At 51.0% G+C, this 12,717-nt stretch overlaps 1 protein-coding gene across 3 annotated transcripts in view; it reads left to right on the forward strand.

Moving 5' to 3' along the window:
- Window positions 1-12,717, forward strand: part of LOC116435082 (protein apterous-like) — a 58,575-nt gene that overhangs the window by 12,332 nt on the left and 33,526 nt on the right. Inside the window, exons 2-3 of one of the 3 annotated variants that reach the window (XM_031994249.2) lie at window positions 3,982-4,273; window positions 4,647-5,049. In XM_031994249.2, coding sequence (XP_031850109.1) covers window positions 3,982-4,273; window positions 4,647-5,049 — 695 coding nt within the window. The remainder of the gene's footprint in view (window positions 1-3,981; window positions 4,274-4,646; window positions 5,050-12,717) is intronic. The other 2 variants (XM_031994251.2, XM_031994250.2) reach the window with 2 other exon arrangements.

The raw sequence follows: 12,717 nt of genomic DNA on the forward strand, positions 1-12,717 counted from the left end.
TGGCCCAGAGCGACGCGGAGCGGAGCGGATTCCGCGCGATCGTTATTTACTTCACGTTTCGCGAAAATGAAAAAGGCGGGGTCTTGTGCAAGTTCGCCGGCGCGCCGCGCGGTGAAAGTCCGTTCCGCGGGGTCCGAGCCGGCGCGCCGCGGGTCCACTTCTACGGATGGATAAGGATCTGCGGGCCCGGTGAAGATCGATCGACCGGTCGCGGCCGTTTCGTGGGAAATTTATAGGATGGCCGCGCGAGGATAGCGCCTTGCGAAATCGCGGGAAATCCTGGAAATGGACTTGCACTCGTGCTGCGTTTGTGGGAACCTTGCTTCGATGTTAGAGAATATCCTTTCTGTCGTGTAGGATCGAGAAGTGTGGGAGTAATCTACTGTAATCTGTTTTTCGTGGGTTTTGGGCTTGAGATGTTGGTGTTCTTTTGTTTAGTGATGACGTTGTTGAATGTGGTTTTTTCGAATGATTAATATATTGTAGATAGGTGGTCAATTTGGAGTCTTTTGAAAGGTCGTGGCAGTCTTTTCTATTAACTTTAACACAATGACTATTAAATGAAGAAGGTTCTTGACTGATTTCTTTGCAAACAGGAGCGAAAGCATGGAATCGTTGGGAAGAGTTGAAGGTTATCCTCGTGAAAGATTTATTTCTGACATCCTCTTTCGGTCAGTTCCGTTGCCGCAGGCATTTCCGTCGTCGGTGTCCGCTTTTCCTCGGAAGCGACTAGATATCTGGGTCACAGGTCGCGGTTCTTGATCTGCATAAGGAACGGGCTTCTTCATTCGTAAAATTCTCGCATGGCGTAGCGCTGTGCTCGCGCTCCAAAATGGAGGACGGCAAAAAGCGGCGCGTCGCGACGGGTTCGTGAGAAACCCGGCGCGCAAATGGAAAAAAACCGGGGCATAATTTCCAGCCACGGCTCGTCGGAGGTGGAATTTACATTTACACTGGTTGCCGGCGATTCCGTGGATGCCCGATACAAGGAGCGGTTGGGAAACCTCATTGAGACACGTCGAAAGAAAACCTGAGCCGGCCTGCTCCCGGGAACGTCTTCGGCCGCACAAGTGCAACTTAACACAATGGAGTGTTAAGAAACGCGCCTCAACGCTGGAAAAAGCGTGCATTGTTCGAACGATTCGCTGGAGGTTAATGATGACATTAAGCCTGGAACGGCGTACGTTGTCCGTTCCTCGCTCGAGACGCTCAGCTTCGAAGGCTAATGTTAACTGTAAGTCAAAGTTGACAATTTTCGGAAAGAGTCTGCCGTCATCGTTCGATCCTCGTGTTCCGTGTAATCGCATCGCGAGTTTAGAAACGACCGCAAGAAGAACAACGCGTTAACAGTTGAACTCGCAAGGAGCGGACGCTAAAAATTAATTCATCGGCGTCCGGCAATTTCCCGACAAACTAGGCCAAGCAAAAAATAAAGAAACTTTCACTATCGTTTCGAGAGGAAACAAGAATTCTCCGAGTGCCAGCGAAGTCGTCCTCCACGTATCGGCAGAACTAGTTCAAAAATTACATATCTCCGCGAGAGAATCGAGTCCACCTCTGCGGGGCGTACCGGCGCGACACGGCGACGGCGGCAAGAAATTCGTCCAATCAAAGTTCCGATCGAAAGCTAGTCAATGATCCCCGATAGAAAACGGCCGCGGATCCCGATCGGTCGCCGGGACAAATGGAAACTATCGCGTTCCTAGGATTCCTTCCGCGACCCGGTTTATTACATAAGAAACAACGGCCGTCCGCGTAACCGTTACGTCGCGCGGTGAAAATCCGGCGACGAACCAAGCCCCGGCAATTTCTACCGCGCGGTTTCCTTGGCGCGTAACGCGCGGCCCGGGATTTATCCGGGCGATCTCTCCGCGCGGTGGGTGTCTGAAAACGTATCGACTTCGATCGGACAGGAAAAGAAGGAAAAAAACCAAGAGCGGCGTGTCTATCAGAACGCGAATATCGCGCGCGGATCATCGTCCAGATTACTTTGTTCTTTATTTAGCAGCCGGCGAGTGTCCCGCTCCCCGCATTCATCGGGAATCCATCCACGAGGATCCAACAGGCATACAAAAACAAACTACAACACGGTCCCTTGAAAATCGCTGCTTCGGCATATTCGATCACCAAGATACGCCTCGCTCGCAGACGTGAATCATGAATCCAGTAATTGGATCGGATCAGAATATTCCCCGAAGCATCCCCGAGGCGCGACGCGCGTCGAAGTCGCCAATTAATTCCGCGCGGCCAACGGAATCCTTGTTTAAATTCGTCAGCGAGGCCGCGGGTACTCCGGCTCGCGGTCTTTACGATATCCCGCCGCCGCGGAGAGCAGTTTACCGCCCTTCCGTCGATCGCAAACGCGCCGCTCGCTCCGAGTCGCAGTAAATACCGGTATCTGGTGTCGTAAACTTCAGCATCGGTTTTCCGCGAGGAAGACGAAGAGCGGCTGGAAAGGAAACCGCGGAGGCAAGGGTTGTCCGAAGAGGGTTGCTGTGCCGGGAAACAGTCAGAGGGGGGAAAGGGAAAAAAGGGATAGACGTGCTGGTAGAGAGAGAGAGAGAGAGTGAGCGAGAGGGAGAGGGACGGAGAGAGGACCCAGGGCTGCAGCAGTAGCAGCAGCAGCCGCAGCAGCGGTAGCTAGTCCGCGTAATTTATGTCCGGAGCGAGCCGCGGTGTACGCCGCGCGCTGCCGCGTTGACAGTTGAAACACGGCGGCGACTCGGATTGGTCGGCTCCGGGCGCCTTATAGGGTCGCGCGCATGCGCGTTACACCGCCTTGCGACATCCATCAGCGGCGACCGGCTACTGGCCGTCAGCGTGCCGCCGACTCTTTATCTTTCTCCTTTTCTCTAGCCCACCGAGCTGCCCTTTGCCGATGTCAACCGAGCCGTAATCCGCTGTCACTTCGGCTGCCGTACCATCTTCCCGTCCTTCCTCCTCCTCGTCTTCGCCAGGTTCGCCCCCGGGTTGTTGTCCTATTTCGCCTATTCCGGCCGTCGCCTGTCCGCGACGTCTTCCCGGCCTTTACGGTTCCTCGACGTCCGCCGCCTCGATGGAAAGTGTCCTCTCGCCGTGTTCGCCGGTTGCTTACTTTTACCGACACACATACCCCCTTCGCGGACGACGGACGCCGTTGGAATTGGTGAACCACGGGGTTTTCGATAAGGGGTGGATCACCGGTGTCCGCCGGCGTTGTATTTTTGGTGCCGTTGGTTGGACTTCGTCCACGCTACGCGAGCTTCACCGCGCGATGGAACCTTTAATTGGATGCTCCTTGATCACTTTCACCGCGCGTTTCTCTTTGGTCATTGATTTCTCGCCGGCGACTTTTTTCCGCAGCACCGTGACACCGTTCTAGGTGACTTCTTCGCGGCACCGCCGCCAGGATAGACGTTTAAGGACGCGAGGCCGCGGATCGAACGGCGACCGATCGATCCTCTTTCTTTCGCGCGCGGCGCGGGCCGCGCTGAAAGGGCCGATTCTACCGAGTCGGTTTTGCCATCGGCGAACCGTGAAGAAATAGAACAACGTGCTCTTTTAGGTAGCGTAGACAGTGTTGCTGAACGGCCGAGCCGATGCTACGGGTATGAATTAACGAGCCATTACGTTCGATTCGTTCTTTATTCTCGGGGTGACACGATCGACGGTAGGAGACGGGGGACTTCGGGTTAAATGACTTCGAAGCGGTTCCGCGAGATCATCCAACGAGGCTCGACTAGATTCAACCGTCGTCGAACGTGCGCTCGAATAGACTCGGATCTATCGGAGCGAGATTACTCAGCGATTCGAGGGACCTTGCCCCGCGAACGGTTCCGTTCCGTTTTCGTCGGCGGCCTTCGCAATAACCGTTCCCAATGGTAGTGTCCGATGGCCGGTCAGTTGAGCGCAACCAAAAGTCAATCAAAAAGTGCTCGATACGCAGTCGAGGCTCGCGAGAGGCAGAGTTTCTAAAGTCCTCGACACCGGTGTTTGTTCCAGCAGCCGGCCAGCTCGCAGGAGCGTGGCAGCGGCTTGGCTGTGGGGCGTCAAGGGGGGCCCGGCAGTGCGGGGGGGCCCGGAGCAGTGGACCAGGCGAGGGACCTAAGTCCCTGCCTCCCCGCGTCCATGGGCGACGCTGCACGACCTACCACCTTACCGTGCAGTCCTCCTGCCGCCCACCATCACGGGCCCCATCATACACCCCTGCATCAGACCCACTGTGGCACGAACAACAACTGCTACGACGGACCCACCACCCCTTACGACTCGAGGGACTACGATTCTCCTGGAGGTGGGTTGCTTCTTGGATGTCTGATGTTTTTATGTAAATAGGGCCTCAGATTCTTTCGTCAAGTGTTTATGTGTGTTCGCTTCGTTAGAATGTTACTGGATATACAGTTGAATGTAACTTTGGAATAAATAGTAATTCAAATTGATGCAACGTAGAATATGTTCGCACCGTTTCACTATGAAAACTTGATACCCTGAAGAAGTTTATTCAAAAATTGATAGACCATTGTAACTATTAACCATCGCAACTACTAACTGTCACGATCATTACCTATCGTAACCATGAGCTATAGTCCCAACGGTCTACTATAAATCACCTATCATCCACGTAATCCCATCTGCGCAGAGATTCATTTTGTCGTTTACGTATGAAGCAGGTGGACAGGAGTACAGGAACAACAACAGCAACTTCGAGAACCCCAGCGACCTGAGCATGCCGCCCCAAGCCACCCATCACCACCACCATCACCACCACCACCATCACCACTCCCATCTCCATCCGCAGACACACTCGCAAGAACAGCAGACATCGGAGCATTTGCACGCTATCCCGAAGCTGGAGCCCCCGCCCACCCCGCCGGCGCAGTCCGACGACGTGCCGGGGGTGGTTTGCGCCGGATGTGGTCTCCGGATATCCGACAGGTTCTACCTGCAGGCTGTTGACAGGAGGTGGCACGCCGCCTGTCTTCAGTGCTCGCACTGCCGTCAGGGCCTGGAAGGCGAGGTTACTTGCTTCAGTAGGGACGGAAACATATATTGCAAGAAGGACTACTATCGGTGAGTCGGTGTCCATGTTTGTTTGTTACGGACGGTTAAGCCTTGATTGATCGCGATCGTCGATCCGCGGGGCCGAAACGTTAAGTGCAATGTAATTATACCGTTTGCCCCGGGACGAAGATTTATGTCCCTGGAAATCTTGTACTCTTTCCGCCGCTATCAATTTGAACGTTTAATTATCTTGATATTGGTGTTAATGAACGTGTAGAGCAGCGACACCTGTTTCGCACCGGTACAGGCAATCACGATTTCCGAACGTTCAACGGGGATTTTTCGCGAAATTTGATAGCACCGCGTACTTCTTTTCGTCACTTTCTCCGTTTTCTTGCCACAAATCGGTACGGTTGGTTTCATGGGAATTCGAGAAACAGGATCGGCGGAAACTGGTCTCAACGGTGACACGAAACATCGGCGCGGTTATGTTCCCGTACAAGAAATAACGCTGGTACCTATGAATGCCCGATAACACCGCGGTAAACCAATTAGAACCACAAAAATTTCCACATTTATCAGCAGCGCTTCCCGTGGAAGTTCGCGCAGCGTTGTGGTCGGTTTCATATCTTTACTCTCGAATGATTATCTGCGCGTCATTGATGACCCTGAATGCTGAACGGCGAGTTGTACCTGCAGCGCGGCGCCCGCGGAGATACAGGCGGGATTGAGAAATGTTTTGAGAGCTGTTTTATTGAAGCCTGGAAACTAGTACTAATTTCGCTAATCGAAACGCGAGTATCATTACCGGATGAAAATTTACTGTCCGCAAACAGAAACAAACGGCGATAAGTGGATCGCGGACGCCAATAGAAATTGTTATGGACTAGTTTATAGGAATTGGAACCATAGAAAACGAGGACATCGTTAAACGTTATTGGGAATTTCATTATCGCCGTTGCAGGACTTCGGACGTTTTAATCCCCGATAAATTCAAACGACAGATCCTTTTCTTACCTTTCCGAGATCCCGCCTCCTCGATTCACCCGATCGGAGCGATCATTTATCTTTACGCTACCAATAGCCCGGAACAATGCGAAGTCAAAGTCATCGCGGTAATTGCTTGTCTTTGTGCCGTCGGTAATTCGAACAATACGAGTCAAAAGCCGTCGAAGGAAAATTCTGGCCGGTCTTTGTCCGAAATCGTGCGAGGTCGGTCGAACGATTTTCGTCCGAAAGGATCGCGGTCAAGTGGCCCGGCGAACGCCTTTACCTGCGGAATTGTCGGCCGTAAGCCGGGGGATTAACCGTCTGGAGTCGGCGCGGCGCGAAATATGGCGGGACAGGTGATTTCCGGGTATTCCCGGCCGAGCGGGGCGCAATTGTTTCTCGGAATGGAAATCGCCGGGACCTGTGAAACGTGAGAGAATTCCTGCTGAGCCAAGTGCACTCGCCAGTATGGGAATTTCGTCTGGTAAAGGAACCGCGGAATTTCCGCGACGCGACATTCCTTCGGTAGAAAGAGATTCCGCTTTTTCTCGCCCACCGGAAATCGGGGAGTTGCGTAACTTCCTGCGTGATTATTTATCATATGTATCATTGCGGGGAAAGTTGTCTAATTGTACAGCGAGCTGCACGGAAATTGGAGATAAGCGTTTATAGATGACGAAAAGAATGCGCATTCCCGATTGCAACCGGTATGCATTATTTATTATTGTTGCTAATCGGTTTATTTCTCATTCTATTGATCATTGGCTCACTCTTACACCCTCTGAGAGATTATAATTTATCATTTTGAACGTGATTAGTAGAAATCCATCGAATTCTTCTATAATAATATAGTTGCAAGTAGATTGTACGATTGTTCCATTGAAAATACCGAATATTCGCTTGAGTTATGCAAGTGAATACGCTGTACGCGATACAAACATGGCGACCGTGTTTCGTAGGAACGGTGTCAAATGAAATCATCAATCTTTGACCCGTCGAATCTCGAAGATTCAACGCTGCAACGACAGATACCGAAGTAACTCGCGCACTTTTTCCTCCAGCCGACAATTTGAGTAATCTCGAGAGCCCCTTTCTCAAAATGATGTGCATTTTTCGAGCACTTACTCCGATTCGTGCGAGCCGCACGGTATCTCGTTGTTTTCCGAACGTAAGCAGGTCGCGGCACGATAATTTTTTGTTGTGCCACGATCGGCTGGCGCATGATTCGCCTGTGCAGCGGCAATTTATTGTCAATTGCGTGCACGTCGATAAAACGGGGCCCTTATCGTGACGCGCCGCGGCCGTAGCGATTCTAGGCCTCCGCCGCGGTTGCGCAAACGTCGCGGTTCCCGAGCGTCGTCTTCGAATGGCCACTGGAATTACAGAAATTGCTTCCCTGCTTGACTTGCTGCCGTGACGAGCGTGGACCGGCTGTTCCTGGCTGGTTGTAACGAGCTGACCCGGTTGCGTGGATCGTTCCGCGATTGAAATTGCGAGGCTCGCCGCGGAAACAAGGCTCGTAATGGCCACCGAAATTACATTAATATCCACGGAAACGGGAAAAAATAGAGGGGACAGTTATTACCTCGTCTCTGGAAGAAGCTTCATTGTCATTTCCTTGATCCCTTCAATGCGAAGGTTGGCTGTTCACGGTTGTGGATGGAAAAAATAGAGGATTCAATAGGTAATCCCATAGAATCGTTGACACGTTCGTGACGTTTATTGAGACAAACGTTCGGAAATGGAAACTCGGATTCTATAGAAGCCATTCGTCCATAACAGGAGTATCGTTTATCCGCAATTTAATTTATGGCGCGTGTAATGATCGAAGTATCAATTGTAACAGTGCTTCATAAATATTCTTTCTATTATTTTATCCGTTAGATCGGTGTTAAGCTTAAGAACAATAAATAGCGGCTGGAGGAGCCTATAAATATTTCAACCGTAAATTATCACCCCGCTGAAAACGTATCAATTATTATCCGTCCGAACGATCGTAGACAATGCGTCCCTTAATTGCGCATAACAAATATTTCTTTTTCCCCCGGGTGCATTCCTTTCACCGGCGATCATTAAGTCGAACGTGTAATCATTCGAATCGATAAATCTTTCGATCTTAACGGTCAAATTCAATTAATTTACACAGCGGGCGTTATATTCTGTTTTATTTGCATTCATATTTACACATTAGACACGGCCTATTCGCTCGCTTGTGAAATCATTCACTTGATACTCACGTGATCGGCCAGCCTCGGGTGTCATTCGGATTCGTCGGGGGCCGTTTACGATACCCGCCACCCTACTTTCCCCTCGTACATTTCATCTTAACACGTTTCGCATCGGGCGTACGTGTAATCACATCGTTTCGCGGCACTTTTAAATCGTCAGGCGAAAACCGTTTGCTGGGAATTAAGTCGTAGACGGCAGGTGCGCCGCGGAGTGCGTTATAACGTTGGATAACCTCCCGGTGATAACCGTATCGATGAAGTGAAACTTCAACAGCGCTGTTTGGGGTTCGATCGGTCACTTATACCTGCAAAAAAACTATACGCACTTATGCAAGCAGAACGTTCCTTACATCAATTCGCAACAGGCAGAACCGTAGAATATCGATTTCTCTACTAAAACCGCTGTGAGATCCCAAAGTAAAATTAGAACAATACTTGCGCTTAATTTTAGTGCATCCGCACTACAATAACTTAACACATACCGATCAGAGAACTCATAGACCAGAGAAGACCTTTCGAACAATACACAACAATTCAATAGCACTGATTTATTTGTCACAACTAGAATACAAAGAAGATAAGATATTATAAACTATAGTAGTCAAAGGACGACGCGTTGCTAAGAGAACCATGAAATCTCCCCAGATAACGCTAAAACTATCGAGTGATTCAATCGACCTGAAATTTCTCTATAGAAACTCGAAAAACGCACTCATCGAGGTTCCCGTTGATCTACAATTCAGTTTGCGTATTGACAAATCGATTTCTTTAATCATTTCTCGGAGGAACATCTGTTATCCTCTTAACGATCGCAAAACGAGGAACTCAGGGTCGTTCTGACCTGTCTGGCACTTTTAGTGTTGACAGTACGCGAAAATCCGCACAGGCAATCCGGAATCTCGGGATCACTCGCAATCCCGTAACTCAGGTCCCATTGCTCGATCCGCGGGAATGAAAATATCAACCCGTTCCCCGGCCGCTCGTAATTCCCGATTGTCCCGAGCCGATCACCGGGGCGAAATAATTTAAAGGTCCACGGCGGAATATCTCGATGGACGTTAGGTGGAGAGACAAGAACATCGTGTTGGGCCGGGGGAAGGCCTCACACGGCGCGGATATTAGCGTACCTACTCCCTCGCCGGGCCGATTCGCACACACGGGCTCCTCCGCGACGTACAGGGCTGGCCAGTCCGTGAACTAATGGTCACGACTCGACCATTTACCTCCGGCGAAGCGTCGATTCTTGATAAGTAAATCACCGTCGATCTACATTTCACGAGCGACGGACGATATACACGTGCAACGGTCGGCCGTCATCGGACCGGTGCACCAACGACGACGACAACGACGACGACGACGACGACGACGCCGTTGCGGCGTCATCCCCCGGATGTCCTCGGTGCACTTGCCTCGACTTCGTCCTTTTTCCGAGCGTACCGTGACCCAGCGTTGCACGCCGCGGATTTATTCTTCCCCTTTCCGGCTCGACTCGCTCACCCTCCGCGGACTGGAAATTTCAGGTGTATTTCTTTGGGCACGAAGGGGTTGTAAATTTTCTGAGACGTTGAGACGGCGATTGCGCCGGGGGAAAGGAATTTATACAAATATGTATGTAAATCTTGATGTATTGTAAGTACCTCCGAGGGGTGGGTGGTTGTTTAACGTTGAATGCGTGGAATGTTGCCGTGGCAAAGAGCGAATTTTCATTTTTAAATGGGGGCTGTTTTAGAATATTCATCGCGAGCTACGGGAAGCTTGGATTTAATCTAGGATCTGAAAGAATTTTCGAAGTTTCGAAGCGTTTTCTTACACGGGGTAGTTCTGTGTTTTCCAACTCCTTCGGAGACCTTTACTTGGAAACGCGCCGGAGTGGCTCTTTGGAGAGTTAAATAGTCGAAGGAAGGAGGAAGGGGATTTTTTGAGTATCAGGGAAATTATTTATAACCTCATTATTCTTGGAAGGGCTTTGTCAGTTCTCGTTTGTGTTATATTTGGAACCATGAAAGTTTCGCGCAATTTCGGTAGCCAAGCGCCCAACAGAGTCCCGTCTTTTGCCCTCTTTGCTCTTTGTACGCTTCTGCTCGCTCGTAAACGCGCTGGTATGCCTCGAAAATCGCGCCAGCCGATCTCTGAAGCCACGCTCGAGATCGTTTGCGATAAGCGGCTGGTTTTATCGCGCGAAGGAGGACGCGGTAGGGAAGACACCCCGTGACAGCTACGAGATTAGACTGCACGGAGCAAAAGGTCGCCTATCAGACATTTAAATGTGTGTTCCGATGACTTATGTGTCACATGCGATTCCGACCGCTGAAATTATATTCGAACATTTCATTTTCCACACCGCGTTCGATGTTAGTGCTCGCGTTAACCGTCTACAGTGATGTCCATCCCCTAAATCTGTGAATCATACGTGGAATTCCAGTGTTTTATAGCTACAAGTTGTTTCATAATAAAAATATTAAAAATATTAGAATTTGAGAATTCGAAACTGCATTAAGAAACTTATCAACTTATTTTAGAAAACCAATAATTGTTTCTTATGATATTCGAGTAACGCAAAAATATTTAAATACGTACACTGGAGAAGTGCTTCTGCACATTGTCTATCGTTTAAGGAGAATCCCACTCGTCGTCCGTTCCGTCCCTCCTTTCGTCCAGTTTCCATTCGTCTCGTTTCTCTCGTGCCGCTTTACTGCCGTTTTACATACACGAGGAGGCGGAAAGATATCGAATAATATTATACAGCGAGATGTCGGTCGAGAATCGTCCGGATTCCGGAGCAGCGTTCTAAATTGAGACTTAGATTTTTCTTGTCGCGGCCCTCGCCGGCCGCGTTTCCCATTGTCGCCCGGCACAGGAACTTCAGTCGCGGCGGATAGTGTGTCGGCGATACGCGATATCTACTAGGAAAAGGAATAAATTTGTCGCTGCGATGTGCGCCGGCGATTCCCCGTGATTTACTCGCGCGGCACTCGTAAATTAAGCCTTGAAATTTGAGAACGTAGATTTCCCGTTGATGCGATTGTGTAAGACGAGCCCCTCTAGGTTTTTTGCGCGCGACCGTACTAGCTCGCGCGAGGATCACGTTGATTCGTTGTTTCGTGCCCGAGATGCAAATGTTTCGCTCGCCGATTACGCGGCCCGCCGCCGGAATCAGCGTCAGCCGGGTCAGCGGACGACGTGATAACCTTATTTCGAAAGACGCTGGCTCGCCTCTTTTCCCTTAGAATTCCGGGGACGCGACAAATAATTCGTCGCGGCGGCGATCGGCCGCCATTTTGCGTGCGCGCTGAATCTAGCCGAGAGCCTGATGTAGGATAAGACGTTAGCTCAGCGACGACGGGGAGAAGCGCACGGATGCGTTTAAAATTCAGTAACAAGGGGACTCGGCAGGCATTTCAATTTGCATGCTGTTGAAATACTCATAAAGAAATTGATCAAGTGCTCGAGCTATCCTGCGGTATACCGGTTCTCGCAGGAACTGAGGTTACCTAATGCAAATGCAGCGCAGAAAACAGTGACTCGGGGAGTAGTCACAACATTGTAACAGATACCGATGCTACTAAATGAAAACAAAGCCAATATCATTGCAGGAGTTACGTCATCCCCAGCTTTCAATCGCTTAACCTCAACACTTCGCAGACACAACAAAATTCCCCCTAGCTCTATTTCAAACAATCAAATCTACCGTCGTCCACGCGTTAATAACCACATCTCGATCTTCCATCGTCTTCCATCTTCCAATCACCGAAACCCAACGCATCAACGCAACGAAAATTCCCCATCAGCAAATCTTCCGCTCAATTTCACTCTCCACCAGCCCCAAATGCCACGATATCCTCCAGAGAACTCACTCACCCCACAGGCCGCTCTCCAAATAGACACGTTTGCCCCGGAGAAGACTATCGAACGGGACACGAGGAATTATCGCCGGTGTGTTGCAACAAATTCGCCGGTCGCGTTCGCGCGGGGGTTTTCGCGGGCGCGCGATCAACCCCCATCATCGTCAACCGCGCTCCGGTCCAGTAACCCGATACCAGCAAGCCCGGGACGGCTGAACGCGTCGTCTGGTCCGATCAGCGGCCGGGCCGCGGCGATTCCGGGAGGTTAGAAACGCTGCTGGAAATAATTCCTTCCGATCCTTGGGAAAGGGTGTCACGCGCGCGAAAGACGGGTTCAGTGCACGGACACGCGAAGGCACGGCCAGGCCTGCAGCCTAATAGCACCGGGCCGCGTCGCGCCGCGTCGCGTCGCGCGGCGGCGGCGACAACGGCTACGCGGCGACACAGCGCGCGCACCAGATCGCACATGCGAGCCACCGAGATAAGAGAGTTTCGGGCCCGAAGCGGTGTCGTGACGGGATGTCCGCGCTATTCCATCTTGCCTGTCACTCTTGTATGACGACACACTGCGCTGCAGAGCTACACGTAGGTACCTACCTAGAGGTTTCGACGAGGAAGCGTTCCGAGCACTCGCGTGCAAACGTTGGCCGACGTGTGAACACGACGGCCCGGTCTCG

The sequence above is a fragment of the Nomia melanderi genome, chromosome 4 (genome assembly GCF_051020985.1).
Source record: "Nomia melanderi isolate GNS246 chromosome 4, iyNomMela1, whole genome shotgun sequence".
NCBI lineage: Eukaryota > Metazoa > Arthropoda > Insecta > Hymenoptera > Halictidae > Nomia > Nomia melanderi.